At 50.9% G+C, this 17,631-nt stretch overlaps 2 protein-coding genes and 1 long non-coding RNA gene across 5 annotated transcripts; 2 read left to right on the top strand and 1 right to left on the bottom strand.

Annotated features, from left to right (window-relative positions):
* Positions 1–2,341: 2,341 nt before the first annotated feature.
* On the top strand, positions 2,342–9,714 carry LOC308217854 (uncharacterized protein; the record flags this gene model as incomplete). The annotated part of the gene is made up of 7 exons (XM_080611234.1): positions 2,342–2,534; positions 2,606–2,818; positions 3,553–3,622; positions 3,722–3,839; positions 6,460–6,553; positions 6,662–6,793; positions 9,688–9,714. The coding sequence occupies 6 exons, from the start codon at positions 2,342–2,344 to the stop codon at positions 6,679–6,681; spliced, it is 708 nt and encodes a 235-aa protein (XP_080467360.1). The 3' UTR covers positions 6,682–6,793; positions 9,688–9,714.
* LOC308217855 (G-protein coupled receptor 35-like) lies at positions 6,811–9,878 on the bottom strand (the record flags this gene model as incomplete). Its single annotated transcript, XM_080611235.1, is given in 2 exon segments — positions 6,811–9,401; positions 9,404–9,878. Coding segments are annotated over 2 exon segments (978 nt in total), but the record flags the coding sequence as incomplete, so codon positions are not given.
* A 6-nt stretch (positions 9,879–9,884) lies between these two features.
* On the top strand, positions 9,885–16,452 carry LOC308217117. Of its 3 annotated transcripts, none has more exons than XR_013956172.1 (6): positions 9,885–10,924; positions 11,028–11,220; positions 11,312–11,386; positions 12,205–12,354; positions 13,074–15,098; positions 15,840–16,452. It is a non-coding gene; the product is annotated as an uncharacterized lncRNA (long non-coding RNA). The 3 variants fall into 3 exon arrangements; XR_013956173.1 differs by having other exon boundaries at positions 9,885–10,744; XR_013956171.1 differs by having other exon boundaries at positions 9,885–11,220.
* Positions 16,453–17,631: the final 1,179 nt, after the last annotated feature.

Below are 17,631 nucleotides of genomic sequence, written 5' to 3' on the forward strand. Positions count from 1 at the left end.
TTCCCCGCATGCGTACAAAATTGTGGTAGGGGTCTGTGAGGGTCCTTTACTTCTTCCAGCAATCTTCATCACTTCTGGCTGCCTTTGGCGCACGCGCAGTAGATGCTCGTACCAGCTTAACTGGATCGTTAACACCAAAGACATAATCATCCTTCTAGCTTCCTACTTATCAGTAAGTTGAACTGTAGCCCATGCTGGACACCTGCCATTCCCGGATACTCCTCATCCCTGTGTCTCGTTATTCTAGACTATTTTTCTTAAAACTATGTCAACTAGAACGACTTATCTTGCACAAGAATTCTCAGTGTTTTCTCTAGCTGTGCTCTATTTTTCCCTCTACATATCATGCCCCTCAGTAATTTTCCACCGCTACTGTTACAAAGCCATTACACTTAGCATTACTTACAACTAATTCTAAAAGTTTATATATTCTATGATTTTATGGCCCCCTTTGTTTCATTCTAAGCCTTTTTTTCCGAACTTGAACACTTTATAAGCCATTTTGGCCCTTTCCCAACCATTTTTGTGCAGTTCTTACCCGTTTCTTGCCATTTCTAATCCATTTTTCCCCTTTCCTGTCTTGTTTTAACCCCTTTTTCCCCCGTTTCTAACCTATTTTTCCCCTTTCTTAACTTGTTTTAACCCATTTTTCCCCGTTTCTAACCCATTTTTCCCTTTTCCTAACTTGGTTTAACCCATTTTTGCCCATTTCTAACCCATTTTTCCCCATTTCTAACCCATTGTAAGTCTTTTTTGGCAACTTCTGAACAGTTTATGGCTATTTGTAGCCTGTTTTAAGCTTTTCTAGTGTGAGGTGTAGCTCTGCCCATGGCAGGGGGGTTGGAACGAGATGATCTTTACATCCTTTCCAACCCTGACTATTCTATGATTCTATGATTTCTAAACTGGTTGGGGCTATTTCTAAGCCCTTTTGCCCAATTTGAACTCTTTTTAAGCCATTTTGGCCATTTCCCAACTATTTTTGTCCAGTTCTTACCAATTTCTTGCCGTTTCTAACCCATTTTTGCTCTTTCCTGTCTTGCTTTAACCCATTTTTGCCCATTTCTAACCCATTGTAAGTCTTTTGGCTATTTCTAAACTGGTTGGGGCCATTTCTATTCCATTCTTGCACATTTCTTACCTGTTTTAAACCTCATTTGGCTATTTCTAACCCATTTTTCCCCATTTCTAACCCATTGCAAGTCTTTTTTGGCTATTTCTGAACAGTTTATGGCTATTTGTAGCCTGTTTTAAGCTTTTCTTAGCTATTTCTAAGCCGGTTTGTGCTATTTTTAAGCCTTTTTTGCCCAATTTGAACTCTTTTTAAGCCATTTTGGCCATTTCTCAACCATTTTTGTCCAGGTCTGTACCAATTTCTTGCCATCTCTAACCCATTTTCCCCTTTTCCTACCTTGTTTTAACCCATTTTTTCCCATTTCTAACCCATTGTAAGTCTTTTTTGGCTATTTCTAAAACCGGTTTGGCCATTTCTATTCCATTTTTGCACATCTCTTGCCTGTTTTAAACCTTATTTGGCTATCTCTAAGCCGTTTTTGCTTATTTCTAACCCATTTTTCCCCATTTCTAACCCATTTTAAGTCTTTTTTGGCTGTTTCTGTACAGCTTTGGGCTATTTCTAGCCTGTTTTAAGCTTTTCTTAGCTATTTCCAAACTGGTTTGTGCTATTTGTGACCCTTTTTTGCTCAATTGTAACCCATTTAAATCTTGTTTTTCTATTTCGAAATAATTTGTGGCCATTTTTCTCATATTTTTGCCCATTTGTTACCGGTTTCAAGCTGCCTTTGGCTGCTTCTAACCTCTCTTTGCCCATTTCTAACCAATTTTCAACTTTTTTTTGCCGTTTTTAAGCTGTTTTTCCGTTCCCAGCCCTTTTGAAGCCATCGGCTGAGGTGTTTGTCAATCACTCGTAGCGTGCCCCCTTTCCCTTCCCGATTGGCAATAGCTTTCTGCAGGGGCCTTTGGCTGCGGTCCCTGTCAGTCACTCGTAGCGCGGCCCCTCTGCCGCTGTGTTTGCCGTGTGTCCCCTGCTGTCGCCATTGGCCGAGGCGCCTGTCAATCACTCGTAGCCCGGCCCTGCCGCCGCTCTGATTGGTTCAACGCCGCAAGCGCAGCCGCCTTTCTGCCCCGCGTGCCGTACCGGATATTGGCCACGTGATGGCAGCACCGATCGTTTGCCGGCGCCGTATTTGTGCTTCCGCGCCTGCCGTGCCGCGTTTTGAACGCACGGTAGCACCGGAAAGCGGCCGCCAGCCGCTCTCCCCCAATCCCCACCGCTCCTGCCCCATCCCCACCCACTGCAATGCTTTATTTCCGACAGAGAATGGGAGCAGCGGGCGGTGCCCGGGGCCATAGCGCGGCCCCCCCCCCCCCCATCAGTACCGAGATTTCCACCCATGACGACAGCGGCGAGCGGCACCCGGAGCCGTTGCACCCCGCCGACCCCCACTGCCTGCAGTACGACGCCGGGTGGGGCCGGGCGCCGCTCGCTGCTGCCGTCCTGTGTCCAGAGTTGGGTACTGCAGCGCGGGCTCCGCGCATGAGCCGTGGTGCTTGCTGCCTTGGTCCCCGCTGCTGCCCCCGGAAGTGGCCGGTGTCACGTGGTGGCCGGTGGCTCCCGGTGAGCAATGGCCGCCGCGGCGCCGGGTTGGGGGGCGGGCGCGCGGGGTGGTCGTGGCCGCAGCCCGGTGTTCGCGCGCCGGCTCCGGTCCCTCCGCGCGCCGTTTCGGTGTCGCCTGCGCAGCGGCCGGGAGCAGCATGGCGGCGGGCAGGGTCCGGGTCCCGGCAGCAGCGGCAGCCGGTGAGATCCGAGCCCAGCGGGGGTCCGGGGTTATCGGGGAGGCGAGCGAGCCCGGCCGCGCGTCCCTTGGGGGGGCGCTGAGGGGCGTCTCCCGCGCGCTGGCCGCCCGGCGCGGGAAGCTTCCCAGCGCCCGGTGCTCGGTACTGGGGGGAGTAAAGCCCCGGGGGGGGGTTGCCCGGAGGTCCTTAATTCACCCTGTGCCTGTATTGGTAGGGAAAGGGGTGCAGATGGAAATAGCCGTTTAGAAAGTAGCCGAGGAATTCCCTGTTCCTTTGCTCTGATCTAAACCTGCAGTTAGGTTGGAAATGAGCCTGTTCCCTGTAGCTTTAAGGGGCTAAAAGATTTCGTGGAGAGCGAACTTCTCTCTCCAGGAAATGAGTGAGGTCTGCGGCAGGGGCAGGGGCAGGGCTCCTTGCCCTCCTTTTGCTCTGCCAATAGACCTTGCTGTGTTGTGCCCTGGGGGACCCCACCCAGCTCATCACAGCCTTTGCTGAGACTGTCAGCGAGGATTTCAGTTGCTGCTGCTGCTCTCCTGGTTTCCCCCGCTTTGGACACCTGCCTTGCAAGTTCCTCTGGCAATGGTCTGGGGGTTTTTGTTTCAATTCCTTTCCAGTGCCTGATACCCCGCTGGGCAATGCCCATGGACCTTCCTTGGCCAAGAGGCTGTGCGCATTTCTTGGAGGGGAGCTGTTGGGGGGTTTAAAGCATCCTGAGGTCTTCTCTCTGCCTTGTAGACCACTGCTCCTGCTGGAGTCGGTGTGGGGACTGCCACCTGAATGGGCCCACAGTCCCGTTCACAGAGCGGTGAGTGCTGTGGTTTCCAGACAGTTCTGTGATTGTTAGAACAGGTTTTCAGTCTGACTCACAGTAATTCTCTCCTGTTCCATATTTCCGGTCCACCAGCAATGCTGAGAACACGTGGCACTGTGCCCCTGTACCTGCCGACGTTGTGACTGCTCTGTGGTTGCAGTACCCTGAACTGCCGTCTTGGGCAAGCGCATTTGCCCTTCCCACTTTCCAGGTTGTCTTAAAGCAGCTTCAGAAGTGTTTCTGCATTGTCTGTCTGTGCATTACAAACCAGCCTTTGAGATTAATGCCTTGTTATTAGAGCATACTCAGTATAGAGCTTGGTTTAAATGCTTCTCTTGCGTTTGCAGGGGCTGATTGTTGCCTTTCTTAGGCTGCTTGTTGGTGGAAGCTTGGAAATTAGTGAGTGACTTAGTACGCCCAGCTCGTTGATCCCCAGCCACTGTCGTTTTCATGTCATGGTCCTTGTCAGTACTGTAGTTTTCAAAGTCACCCAGCTCCTGGGTCGTGATAGTTTCACCAGCGCAGAGAAAGCGCTTCACTTTGCGTCATCCTCAGATGTTGTCCACACGTTCCTATTGTCTGTAACAAGGCAATCCCTAGCAGTATTAAGCATGAGCAGGCAAAATCAAGCCTGACGGGAGCTCAACTCCTAACATCTCTTTGGTATGATGCTTCCCATCCGCAGCTTGGTGCTGCGGTCACCAGGCAAGAGCAGCTGTGTCTCCCGTGAGCCTGGGGAGGCTTCAAGGGAGGGACAAATCATGTTACCAGGCGCAAAAGAGCTGGTTGTGATCATGGGGTTCACCAGGATATGTCAGAGCAGCTCAACAGCAGCTACCGGTAGGCAAAGCTACGATGAAGCGTTACCTGCAGAGACCTTGCGCGTCTCCTGATGTGGCTCTTGGGTCTCTGTCTGGTTCCTGGACACCACTGGGTCAGGATCCTCACGCTTCTCTTTTCTCCACCTCGGCTCCTTATGGCTCCTTTCTTCCATCCAGTTGCAGGTTTTGTCACCTCCGCCTTGGACCAGTGATGCTCCCTTGGTGTTTTCCCCTGCCCCAGCAGTTCTGAGCCTGTCTCAGCCCTGTGAGCGCTGTCACCGTGTGGCGCGGTGCAGGTGACGTGTGCTGTTTTCTCACGTCCTTGCTGGCAGCTCTCCATCAGGGTAGTGTGGGGGCACTACTGGGAACCAGCACCCGTGCGAAGAGCAGGGGCTCTGTTTGGTGGTCTTTGCCCCCTGACCCTATTTTGTCTGGCTTATTTAAAAGCCTTGTTGCTGGTGTGAGATTTCATGTGCCGATTCCTTTAAACTTCTGGACTTTTTGGGTTCTTCGTCCTTACTGAAAGCTGTGACAAAGCAATAGGGTGGTTCTCAGGGCATAGCTGGACAAGTTTGCTGGTTTTAACAGTGGCAGTACTAGGTGATCTCACTTCTTTGCTTGTAATTTGTAGGTAGCTTTTCATGTCTAAGGGAAGAATTTGCTGAGACCTGTTTGATCTTTGTACTTCTTGATGTCTAAGACTTGACTGTGTTTTGTAGAGTCATGTTCCCTTCCCTCGTAAGCTCTGCCTGATGTCCTGCTTGAGGTTGTTTCTCAGTCGGAGAAAGGCCTTCTCGTGAGGTTTTCCTGTGCTCCTGGTACGGTTTGCTGATAGACAGGTTGGATGGGCTTCCTGCCTCCTTTTTCTGTCGGGGAAGATCTTGGCCTTGTCTGCCTTGCAGGGCTCTCTGTACTATAGCCCTCTCCATGCTCCCACAGCATCAACACCGTGAAATAACGCCTCATGGCAGCCCCTGCCTTTCCTGCTTAGAAGGGCCAAAACTGCTGAATCTGATGGCTGCTCACATAGAAGCAAGACTCTGGATTGCTTTCCTCGCATGTTAGTTTTGCATCTTATTTGTGTCCCCCCTGCTCCCCACAGCCTAAGATTTACTGCAGCCTCAATTTTCTCATTTAAAGTTTAAGCCGCTGCCAGCATCTTTTCCTTTCGAGGGACAGAAAGGTCGGGAGAATGCAGTGGTCCAGCCCTGCTTGTTGGAGCTCTGATGGACTGTGGCTGCTGCTCCCTCCTGTTGTGAGCGAAGCTAGTGTGCAGGGAAATCAGAAAGATGTGTGGATCGGAGCGTCGCTGTCCTCATGGTTTGCTATTGCAGTGCTGTGTGATGGCTGCTGGTTTGTTGTGGGCCAGGTTCCGTGGTTTGTTGTGGCAAAGGTGCTGTTCCATTTACTGAATGAATGTTTATTTATAGCTATAATCCTGTGAAATAGCTTTATTCCCACTCGCTAAAAATGCTTCCCTTTTTTTTTTCCTAGCAGTCAGTGCAAACCACAAAAACCATTCCTTCGTGATGACTGGGGTTGTGAAGTCAGGAAATTTCTATTTTACAAGGAGAAAAAGAAACACTTAATGTTTTTAATGTAGAACACGAGCAGTGGGAGGCCTCAGTTTGCTTCCTGCAAGAGACAAACGCTCACTCCATACAGCTCTGTATGCAGCAAGCTTGGCTACGTGTAGGAATGCCAACTACAAATGTTCTAGCACGTTTGCAGCGGTTTGGGCATCGCCAGGGAGTAAACGGGCGGCTGTGTGGTGCTTAGCTGCTGGCTGGGCTGAAACCATGGAAGCTGTTTAGTTTATTTGATAGAGTGCCTTGTCTGTGATCCTTCCTGGATTGGAAAAGTCTGCGCTTGGGGAAGAAGAAATTGCTCTGAAATGCTGTGGCTATAAACCAGTAGCAAATGGTATCTCAACAGCAGTTTTTATTTGCCATCCTACGAGGCCTGTCGAGGAGGCCACAGTCACAAACGCGTTGCTGTTTTGTATTTCAGAGGAGACAACTTCATTGGAGCTCCCTGGGGATTGGACAAGGTGCCCCATGTCAACAGGCAGAAACGGTGAACAGTGACAGGGGTTGCAGAAGAAGTAAGTAGTTTGCTTTCTGGGTTAACAGTAGGAGAACAGGTTGATATGGCTCAACCTTCATCTCTCTTCAAAGTAGCGAACGTTTTCATGATGATCTGTTTGGAACAGGCATTCGTTGTAACCGGTGAGATGCAGAAGCCCAGAAGGGGATCCTACAGGAAAGAGCGTTTCTGAAGGCCGTGTGCGCTATTTCTGAAAGCAGAAGACGTCTTCCTTGCTGAACACCTCTTGCCTGCACACGTAAGTGATGCCTGTCACGAGCATTGACAGCACACCGTAACGGAGAATGGGCTAACGGGGACCCTAAGCCCCTTGCTCTCCAAGGATAGTTAATAGCAGTGTATTTGCTGACAGCTACAAGGGTGACAGCACTCACGCACCTCCTTAAGCAATGGATGGTTTTTAAGTTCAGGCACAATTTGTGTCTGGTTTCTTTTGCTCTCTTTGAAAAGAGACTTTAAAAGACAGGAGGAGGAGCGAGCAGCGTGTGCTGTGATGAAGTTGGTCACGTGCGCTGTGCTTGCAGTGAAAGACCATTAATGTCAGAGCATTAAATAACGCGTCAAAGCAAACTGGGACGTAAATGATCAACTGAACGACCCGAAGGGTTTCATCCGTTTTTCTGCGGAGCTTCCCTCGTGCTGGGTCCTGTGCCGAGGCGTTGACACAAAGCAGTTAGATCTGCTGTTGGGATGAGGGGTGTTTTCTGTGATGGGGATGATTGTTTCATATGTTGTTTGGCTGGTGCCTAGACAGTGGTTTTGGCGTGTGGCCTGCAGACACTAGAAGGTGACAGGACACTTTTAGGGAGCCGTTTGTAAGGTGTCACCAAGAAAGTTAGTTGTCTGTAGGTTTAAAGGAGCAGAATATGGATTTGCATTCCCTGGAAGAATATTTTAGGTATTTACAAGTCGGAAGACACTCAGAGTCAGGGACCGTGGAGCCAAAGGAGATACAGCTATCGCATGCATTTCAACAACTCTGTAATGTTTCCCGTGCTGACTGGATGGGGCACTTCCTTCTAGTGCCCCAGGATTTCCATTTGTGGCTTAACTGTTTTGAGCTGCTCTGTTGTCACTTCCCTGTGGGGCTGGAGGATACCCGGTGCGTAGTCAGCAAGCGCAGCAGGTATTACGGAGGAGATTTGCAGTTGGAAAGCCAGCCATTGACGTTGGTGCGTGGTCCGGGATCCAGGGAGGAAGATCAGATCTTGACAGATTTATACCTGATAGGCACAAGGAAAAAGTTCTCTTCTGGGGTCTAGAATGCTTTGCGGGGCTCTGTTTTTCCATGCAGTAACGGCTTTATTTATACCCACAATGATTTTAGTCTCACAAACCGCCAGGGTGTTGGCACAAGCTGATAGGAGTGTTAAAGGGCAGGAATGGGGCAATAGTCTCAGGCCAGTGTCTTTCCTCCATGCACAGCAATAGCTGTGTCCTGGTAATAGCTGCAAGCTTTGAAATTATATTGATTGATTGATTGATGGCTTGGCTTCGCGAGCGAAGGTTTGGGAAGGCATTTACCCACACATGCTACAAGGAGGATGACTAAGGGCACTGTGGGATAGGCAAATCAAAGGGTGCTTAGGCCTTCAGGATGTTTCCAAACAGGACTGTCATCTCCTGGGACAGTCAGGAAACTGCCAGTGTATGGTTTGGTGTGAGCAGCACAGATGTATTCGGTTTGGCGTTGTAGTACATGGGTTTTTTCTTGGTTTTAAGTGACCATCTATATAGCAGTACCTGAAGTGGATTTGTGTATTGCTGTATGGGTGCTCAGTTTCCTTTGTTTAGTTGCATGTTATGTACAAATAAGTGCATGGTGGAGACAGTGGCCTTAGCATCTACTCTCCATCCAACATGGCTCTCCCTCTTGAAGCTGTGATCCAGTGATCTAAGACCATAGTCAAAGCTGGAGTCAAGTCACTGGGGACAGAAGGACAAAATTCACGTTAATACCAGGCCTTTTGGAGAGGGTTGCCCCTTTTTAGCAGGTACGCCTGTACCTACGATGATTGCAAGTACTGGAGAAGGTCCCATTTCCTTTGGCTCAAACTTCAGCAGCAGTGGTGGCTCTTAACACCTACACTGAGCAACACCTTGTTTGTGTCGTGACTTGATCTGCTGGCTGGGATGGTGGGCTAGAGGAGCTTTGAAGGTCCTTTCCAACCCAAACTATTCTATGACTCTGTGATCTCTCCAGAGAGAAAGAGCAACAGTTATCCCAATAACACTGAGGATGTGTCTTATCCTGATGTTGCAGAGATGTTTTTTTTTTTTGGGGGGGAAGGGTTTGCTGTTTTTCATCCCTCTTGCCTCCCTGCTTCCACCCCGTGCTTTCCATTAGCAAGTGTGTGTCTGCAAGAGGTGGATTTGATCTGCTTTTTCACTGCTGGTTTTGGGCGGTAGAAGGGCTTCATGGAACTGCTTGGTCACAAAGTAGTAGCAGACACTATCCAGGCAGCAGATAGATGTGGCACCACAGCTTGTCATGGAGGAGATGTTCTTCATAACGTGGAGCGTGAAACAGGTAGCTTCAACGCTCTCCATTACGAACCTGGCAAGTAACCCAAAGAAGGCTGGCAGAAAACATACTAGAAATACAATCAGATTTGCACAAATAATGTGAGCAGCTTTCTGGATTGATGTCTCCTCTGGTGAATTGGTGTTCAGGCATCTTTTGAGGCTCCCGATCGCTTCTGTGGAGCAAAAAGTCAAGGTTGCTAACGGAAGAATAAAAATGAAGCACATGGAGAGCAGGCTCAGAGCAGCAGGCACGGCGGTACCCTTCTGGAAGCAGAGGGTGGATTGGCTCTGCCAGATCTGTGCAATGGCACGGATTATCTCAGAAACCCACAGAGAAGGGCTGCCTTTGGTGGAGACCTGAAGGCCCTGGCTTTCAAGTGGTGTTTTATGGCAATGTATCGGTCAATGGAGATAAATGTAATTACGTAGATACTCACTAACATGGTGATGAAATACGTTGTCTCTGTAAACTGGCCGAGTTCATCTCGGGCTGACTTATTCCAGAGCAAATAAGCCATAAAAGGCAAGGTGCAGATGACAAAGCAGTCTGCAAAGACTAAGGTGATTACATACACCCTTGTTTCTGTCCACTTCTTTATCTTGCAGAAGAACACCCAGAGGGCAAGGGCATTACATGGAGCTCCAAAAAAGAAAATGATGTTACACAGAGCAAGTTCAAAGAGACGGACATGGTGGTAAAGCTCCAGACTTGTGATACTGCAGTTGCTGGACACATTCCTTGTCCTGTTGTGCAGAAGTTGTGTGGTGTTAGGAGACCTGAAATAGGAAAAGACATGGTAAGACTTTCCTCCGACCTCCTGATAGATGCATATGCCATAGAAAACAAGGTATTTAAGTAACTACTTACTTTGCCCATCACAAATGTGAATTTGAGTCTCCGAAGCTGGCCTTCTCAGTCAGCCTCTAACTGGGATGCAGCCTGTGTCAAGCTTTGTTTATATTTACTCAGTTTAGGTGTAAATATCTCCAAGTACACTTGCAATAGGACACGGCAGACAGTCTTGATTAAATAGTGGCATCTTGAATGGAGGGGTGGAATAGCAGTGAGAAGAACCCCTATAGACAGTGAGGGCATCCCGTGACAATGGGATTCCTTAAGCCAGGCTGTGCAAATGAGGTAAGATTACCCTTAGCTTGGTTATGAGCTCGGCAGGGATTGCAGCAACCTAACCTAAAGCCCAGCGCAACCCAGGAGCAAAAGCTCTTCTACCAGGTCTGCTGGCTTGGGAGACAAGAGGAGTGGTGTGAAGGCCTGGAGGGGCATAGCAGATCTCACTTGGTGGCCATGCTCGTGCTCTGCTCTGAGTAGGTTTCTGAGCCTTTGGGCTGCCTTGCGAACCTGGAGCTCCTGCTCAGAGCTGAGGAAGAGAGATGCATCTGAGTTCCTGCATCCCAAAGGCATGCTTGAAACCCTAAGTGAGTGAGTGAGGCATGTAGCTGTCCACTCCTTGTGAGGGCAGTGGGGGGTGCAAGCATTAACGTGATTTTAAGCCCATGCATTCCAGGAGAGAGTTCGATTCTGTGGATGTAAAGCAGACAGACGCACCTGAAAGAGGGACCACCAGTGCAAAACAAGGAACTTGCCATTAAGGGCTGCATGAGATGGCTCCTGCTCAGGGCAGGCATTCTGCCACCCTGCGAGGTCCGTCAGATGTATGTAGTAGCTACTGAGCCTGCGTCACACTGGCTGCAGGCTGTTCTGCAAGGAATTGGTTATGTGAAGAGTGTGAGTTCACGGGCTGATAAAAACCAGCTTTTCTCGGACCCCATCCTGCGCACAGTGGCTGTGTGTGGCCTGCAGAAGGAACAGTTCTCTGAACTGGTGATTCTGTGTATACGTCACTGAATTTCTGCTTGCATCTAAATGCACTTTGGAAGGAATTTAACCTTTGAATCTGAAGTCTGTTTTTTTGCCATTCCTACAGGAGACTGATGGTGACACCCTACAGCTTTCCGAGATTTAGGAAGGAGCACCATGACTGAACAGGCCTGGTTAAGCAGTTATTTGCCTCTGCAAGCAACTGAAACCTCCTTGTGGTCAGCTGGTGAGAGCACTTGCTGCAAAATCAGACTTCACTGACCGATAAAGACCCAAATAACTCAGTTGCTGGGGGCTATGTAAGTGTCTTAGGCACTGACAGGCACTAACGTGACTCCTGCAGAGAGCTCACTTCAGTTCTTGTGTGCTCAGCTCTGGGTTTCCCAACAGAGGCTTGCTGCTCGCTGCCTGCACCCTGGAAGGAAGCCGTTGGCTGTCACCTGAGGAAAACCTCTCTGAACTACAGTAAGTAGCAGTAGGGAAATAGCTTACATCAAAGGCTGAAGCTGCCACATTGTTATGCTCATTAGGTGCGTCAGGCAGATGTCTTTGCTGGCGTGGCCGATGCCCAGATTGCTTTCGTCAGCCTTGGTCTGCAATGCCAGCGGCAGCCTCTGTGCTCAAGTACAAGGCAGGCAAACCGGGCTGGTGGTGCTCTGCTGCATGAAAGGGCTGTGGCTGGCACCACCCTTGGGGCTGGAGATGTGGCCCAAATGCAGTTCCCAGCATCGGGGCTCAGAAGCGCTCCAGGCAGATCAGAGACTGGTGGGAGGAGGGAGGAAATGAGCAGGGAGTTTTAAAGCAGGCCATGTAGCACAGATGGGGTATGGCTGAGCACAAAATGTCTTTACAGAGGTGCAGTTTGATAAGCTAGCATATCCTGCGGCTGCTGGAAATGCTTTAGGGTGGGGTAGATAAAGTGGCTGCAGCATCAGAGGAGCTAGGCAGCAACGTGCAGCTGTGAGAAAAGGATGGAGATGGCTGTAAAACAGCATCTTGCTGCTGCTGGAGGCCCAGGAGCAGTCTGGGGCTCAGTGGACAAGGTCAGCAGCACTGTGGCGTACGTCCTGCTTTCCCCCCGTCATAGACTGGGGAGACCTGGGCAGTAGCCGTCCCCCTCCGTGGAAGGCCAGGGTGGGTTTGTTTCCTCCAGCAGCTCACCAGGTATCAGGCTTCTTGCAGATCCTTAAGAGAGCCTGGAGGAAGAGAAGCAAGGCAGAGGCTGAAGGCACCGTGGGTGCCACAGTAGCACCGTGGTGGCAAACATCCAGTGGTTTTCCCAGCAGGATGCCATGAAAAAGCGGATGCACCAGACCCCTTACATGTAAAATCCTCTTCCTTCCTTGTGTGGGGAGCTCAGAAGTGAGCAGGTACCGGAGGGGTGAAGGGTGACTGTGGCGGATGAAACGATTAAGGACAGCACAGGAGCTGTGGTGAGTGAGGGAAGGGACCTGAACTGAGCAGAGGGAGAAGAAGAAGGAAACGGGGTGGGAAGCATGGTAAGGGCATGGCATTTTCTGCATCAGCTGCCTTCAGACCTGCCACATCTGTGGCAACAGCCCTGGTTTTCCCTCTCGAAGGGATGGGTAGCTGTCAGCAAAGATGTAATACGTGTGCTGCACAGAGATGAGACGAGACTTGGGCAGGGCAGTACTTCCCAGGGCTGTTAATGTAACCATGGGCACCGCTGGCCAGGGCCTCGGCAGCGAGCTGACCTGGGAGGGAAGCACAGCCAGGAGTGAGCAGACACACTGCCTCTGGGGCAGGAGAGCTGTAGGTGAGGGGCACAGCACTTAGGTGAGAGGCTTTTCCTCTCTGTTTCCAAACAGCACGAAGAAATCTGGAAAGTGCCTGCTCTGACCTTGCTGCTGTTGTTCACAGCTCTCAAATACAGTGACCTAAGGCACAGCACTTTGTTCTTTTCTTTTCTTGAAACTTGTGTTCTTTCGGGCTCATCTGTCACTGCAGCCCTTGAAAGCAGTAATGTCATCACCCTAACCACGGAACTGCTTCAAAAGACCCTGGGAGTGAATGCAAGGGTTCATTCGGTCGAAAAAGGGAAGTTTTTTCAGTCACTTGTTTCCCATGTTAGAATGGATTTAGGTTCTGGTTCGCAGCTCCTGTTAGGAAATAATGTGCTGTGATCTTCCAGGTAAAGTGCTCAGAGAATACCCTGGAGTAAGGACAGAAACTGAAAGAGATGATGACCTGCCGCATGGATGTCTGCCTCGCAGGGACTGCGCTGCCACGCAGAAGCCAGGTACCTGATGCTCCTCTGCCTCCCTGCAGCCCCAGCAGGACCCTGAGCAGCAGTGCACAGAGAGCAAGAGAGAGTGAACCCCAAGTGGTATTAGCCGTAGGTTTAGGGCCACAGAATGAGCAGCGGGTGTCAGCAGAGGCAGGACATGTGGGGGCTGTGCAGCCGTGCATCCTGGCCAGGAGGAGCAGGGCCAGCCTGTGGGGCTGCAGGATGGGCACAGGCTACATGTACAGGGCTGGTGCCCAGCACCAACAGCTCGCTGGTACTTAAGGGTTTCTCTGGCACCTCCTCCTCCTGCGTAGGAGATTTTATCCCCGTTTGGTCTTCAGTGTCGATCTGCTGGCTAAATAAATGGTGGCAGAACTTTCCACTGAGGTCTAGCATCTCATCCCTCAGCACTTCCTAAACCGGTGTGTTTGGTGGCTAGCAGTGGTGCTCAGCAGCTGTGCTGAAACCTCAGCTAAGCAAGCTGGAAGATGTGATACCTGGGATTAGACCATCCCGTGCAGGGCCCTCCCGCTGACTGCTGGATTGAGTTGTGCTTGCAGAGCTCTGGGCAGGGAGGTGGGCGCCCCAAGCACCTTGGCACAGAGTGTAGCCTCTCTCTAGGCTGAAGAAAGTCTCCCCAACCCTGCTGAGACGGAGGCTGCTGGACCGAAGTGGCCTCTTAAGATGGGTTGGGTGCCCGGGGCAGGGATGGAGCTGGAGATGGCCACAATGGGGCCAGTGGCAGGGCTGCAGCCTGCGCTCCCGTTTGAGCAGAGGCTTCAGGCTGGCAAGTGAACCGAGGCCTTGGTATCTCACACGGGTGGCAGAAGGCCTCGCTTCTTGTACCCTGCATTGACAGAAATAGAGGGGATAAGAGAGAGCTCTAGGCCCTGAAGGGCTCAGGGGTGGGCTATATAATTGGTGTTGATGATCAGCGTGCAACACAGCTGGTGGGGAATTGTCTCACCGCCTGTTCACTCCTAGTACCTGTCCAGCTGAAACACTTGATTGCAGTGATGCTACTGGCAGTTGACTGCTCATAAAACAGGAGGATGGGTGTTCTCCTGGCTTTGTGAGCTGTGATTGGAGAGAAGCTGCTGGCTGGAGCTCAGTGGTGAGAGCATGCAGGCAGTGGTGTGGTGAGTGAAAGAGAGCAGGATGCAGACAGGTCCCAGGTGTCCCTGTCCCAGGAGGCACCCAGTGGCATCGGGCAGAGGAAGTGCTGCAGCCCAGCTGGCCAGGAAGGCCGTGCGGAGGAGAGGACCCGAGTGGGACCAACCAGCCCATTCCTTGTCCAACGAGTGGTCCGTCTGTCAGAGCCGTGCCTCTCCAGTCTAGCTGTCGTGTGGGACAGCGTGAGGTACCATACTTGTGGGACAAGTGCGGGCGGGTGACATCCGTTGCTCTTTCCTTACCCAGCCATGCTCTAACCGTTGTTACCGGTGTAATCAGTGAGTAAGGTGGGACTGCATCCAGTGTCTCTGCACCACACGCTGATAAGCCCCTCAGATGCCGTCTGGCAGTTGTGAGGTGCTGCGGTGGAGGAGGGCAGGGAAGCGTGTTTATGTGGAACACTGCAGTAGCTGTTTGGGTCCAGCACGGAAGAGGGATGGGAGGGTCACTGTAGGCGTTTAAGGCCAGAAGAGACGCGTGAGGAGAGCCCCAGAGAAAAGCTGTGGGAGCTGTTTGCCTGTGGTAGGTGCGACTGTGTTTCCCAAACAGAGGCTGATGCTGTGAGGGACTTCTGACTGACAGCCCAAGGCCATCATCCTGCCTTGTTCACCGAGTGGCTGAGGTTGGAAGGGACTTCTTGATGTTTACTCCCACCCCTTGCTCAGACTCTGGTGCCTCGTGCCCTCTGGTTTTGAACATCTCCAAGGAGATCTCTACAAGTCCTTTGGGCAGCCTGTTCCAGTGATCACCTTGCGGGTAAACATTTTCTCTTAATGTTTAAATGGACTTTCCTGTCCTGTGTTTCGTTTCGTGCCCGTTGCCTCCGTCTGCGGTTTTGGTTGTGGTGTGAAACAGGGGGAACAGCTACATGGGATGCTACAAAATTTCATGAGACAGCCTGGGTGACCTTTGAAGGTGCCACCTTTTCCATGGCAGCGAGATAAAAACACTCTTAACCTTGGTTTGGGTTTTTGCCTTCCCACCGCTCAACCATGAACGTCTCTTTCCTGCATTACCCATTTGAAATGTCCCTTTGCTGTGCAATCCTTTGGGTGTCTTCAGCTTTATTAAAATTCCAAAATCAAAGCTTAACTTCTTACCAATTTATGTTCGTTATGCACAAGGAGGAGGAACGTAAAGGTGACGTAAGGATAGATAGGTTTGTGAAACAAGCCGTTTCTTACGGGGACAGCTGCCGCAGTACCCTGCTTGTATGATGCCATATAGGAGGGTGTCTGTTTTGAACGAGTTTTACGCACGACCTGCACACCGATCGGGCGTGCTTTTTAGGCTGCACACCAGCCTGTCAGCCTCATCGGTGTGGTTGCTGCGGACTCACGTCAGAGGTTTCCTGAGCTGAAGAAAACCCCACTTTTTGTTCTTCGGTAAATATAAACCCTTTTGTTTCAGAGCAGCGTGCGCTCGTGTGGACATCGTGTGTGCCAGCACAGACCCTTTCAAGAGCTCCAGAAGATTTTTTTAACCTCTTTCTTTCAGCTGCAAGACCAAAAGGAAAAGAAAGGTTTCTGCTAATGGGAAGCACCAGCGGAGAGTGGAGGTATGTCTGGTGATGGTAGCACGTGCTCCTCTGACCTTGCCAAGAGAGGAAATCCATCTGCCCTCTGCTTTCACCAATTGGTCTGTAATTTGCCTGTAGTTGTCCTCCCCATTTCTGCATTTTGTAGAATCATGGAATGGTTCATGTTGGAAGGGACCTTGAAGCTCATCCAGTTCCAACCCCTGCCACGGGCGGGCAGGGACACCTCACGCTAGAGCAGGTTGCTCCAAGGCCCTGTGTCCACCTTGAACACTGCCAGGGATGGGGCAGCCACAGCTTGTCTGGGCACCCTGTGCCAGCGCCTCAGCACCCTCACAGGGAAGAGCTTCTGCCTGAGAGCTCATCTCAGTCTCCCCTCTGGCAGGTTAAAGCCATTCCCCCTTGGCCTGTCCCTTCAGGCCCTTGTCCAAAGCCCCTTTCCAGGTTTCCTGCAGCCCCTTTAGGCACTGGAGCTGCTCTCAGGTCTCCCCTTCAGGAGCCTTCTCTTCTCCAGGCTGCCCCAGCCCAGCTCTCTCAGCCTGGCTCCAGAGCAGAGCTGTTCCAGCCCTCGCAGCATGGCCATGGTTTCCTCTGGCTCACTTGAGCAGCTCCACATCCCTCTTGAGTTGGGGCCCAAGATCTGGATGCAGGACTTTGTTTCCTCTTACATTGCCATAAATGCAGAGTGACACTTTAACAGCTGGACAGATCTAGATCCTCATATAGAAGTACCTGGGGCCAGTAAATGAGAGCAAAACCACCTCCTCTGCTTGAACGAGGAAGAAATGATTTTGTTCAACTTGTTTACTTGCTTAATTCAAGAAGTTTTTTCCCTTCCAGTCAATTACATTCATGTAATGGAAAACATTGTCACAGGAATTCTCAGCTTGATTTGCTTTCCTGATTTGAGATCGTTGCATTGCTTTTTGCCTGAAGAGCAATTGATTGGCTTGCAGGCTGTTTTGCAGCAGCTCTTTGGGGAATGACCACTATGTTTCTAACCGTCCTGTTGGATGTTGTAACAATGCAGGTCCCCGGTTTCCTCTTGACATTTGGGTACTACCAGCAGAGTTTACCGCTCTTGGTATTGTCTTTGTTGAATTAGTACCCGTGCAGTCTTCCCAAGCCCCTGGGAGTGCACCGCAGTGCTCGCAGCGTGTTGTCCTTGTTTATGATGGCTTCTGTCTAGGTGATGTACACAGATGGACAAAGCTTTGCCATCCTGATCTGCTTGTGTGGGCAGAGACTCGGGGGGCAGTTTCAGAGCTAAGAGTTGATTTTCCTGAGAGGGATCCCAGCTCTGCAGCAGAGGAGCTGCACTGCTGAGGAGCAGGCAAGGGCTGGAGGGAGGGAGGACCAGGAAGTGCAGGTCAGCCCCGGTATTTTTCTGTAGTGAGGGTGGTAAAGCACTGACACAGGTTGCCCCGAGAGGTGGTGGATGCACCGTCCCTGGAGACTTTCAGGGCCAGGCTGGATGTGGTTCTGAGCACCCCGATCTAGTCGAGGATGTCCCTGCTCATTGCAGGGGAGGTTGGACTGGATGACCTTTAAAGGTTCCTTCCAACCAAAACCGTTCTGTGATCCTAGGATTAGAACCCCAGTGACTGCAGGCGTTTCCCTACAGCTGCTGAGGGTCTCTTTAAACCCCCAAAGCCACAATTATCCTTCTTCCTTATGGAAGGGCTTCTCGTCCTCACGCTCTTTGGTGTGTCTGGTGGGATTGTGCCCTTGCTGAAGCTTGTCTTTGGTACC

The sequence above is a fragment of the Psittacula echo genome, assembly GCF_963264785.1.
Source record: "Psittacula echo genome assembly, chromosome: 2".
NCBI lineage: Eukaryota > Metazoa > Chordata > Aves > Psittaciformes > Psittacidae > Psittacula > Psittacula echo.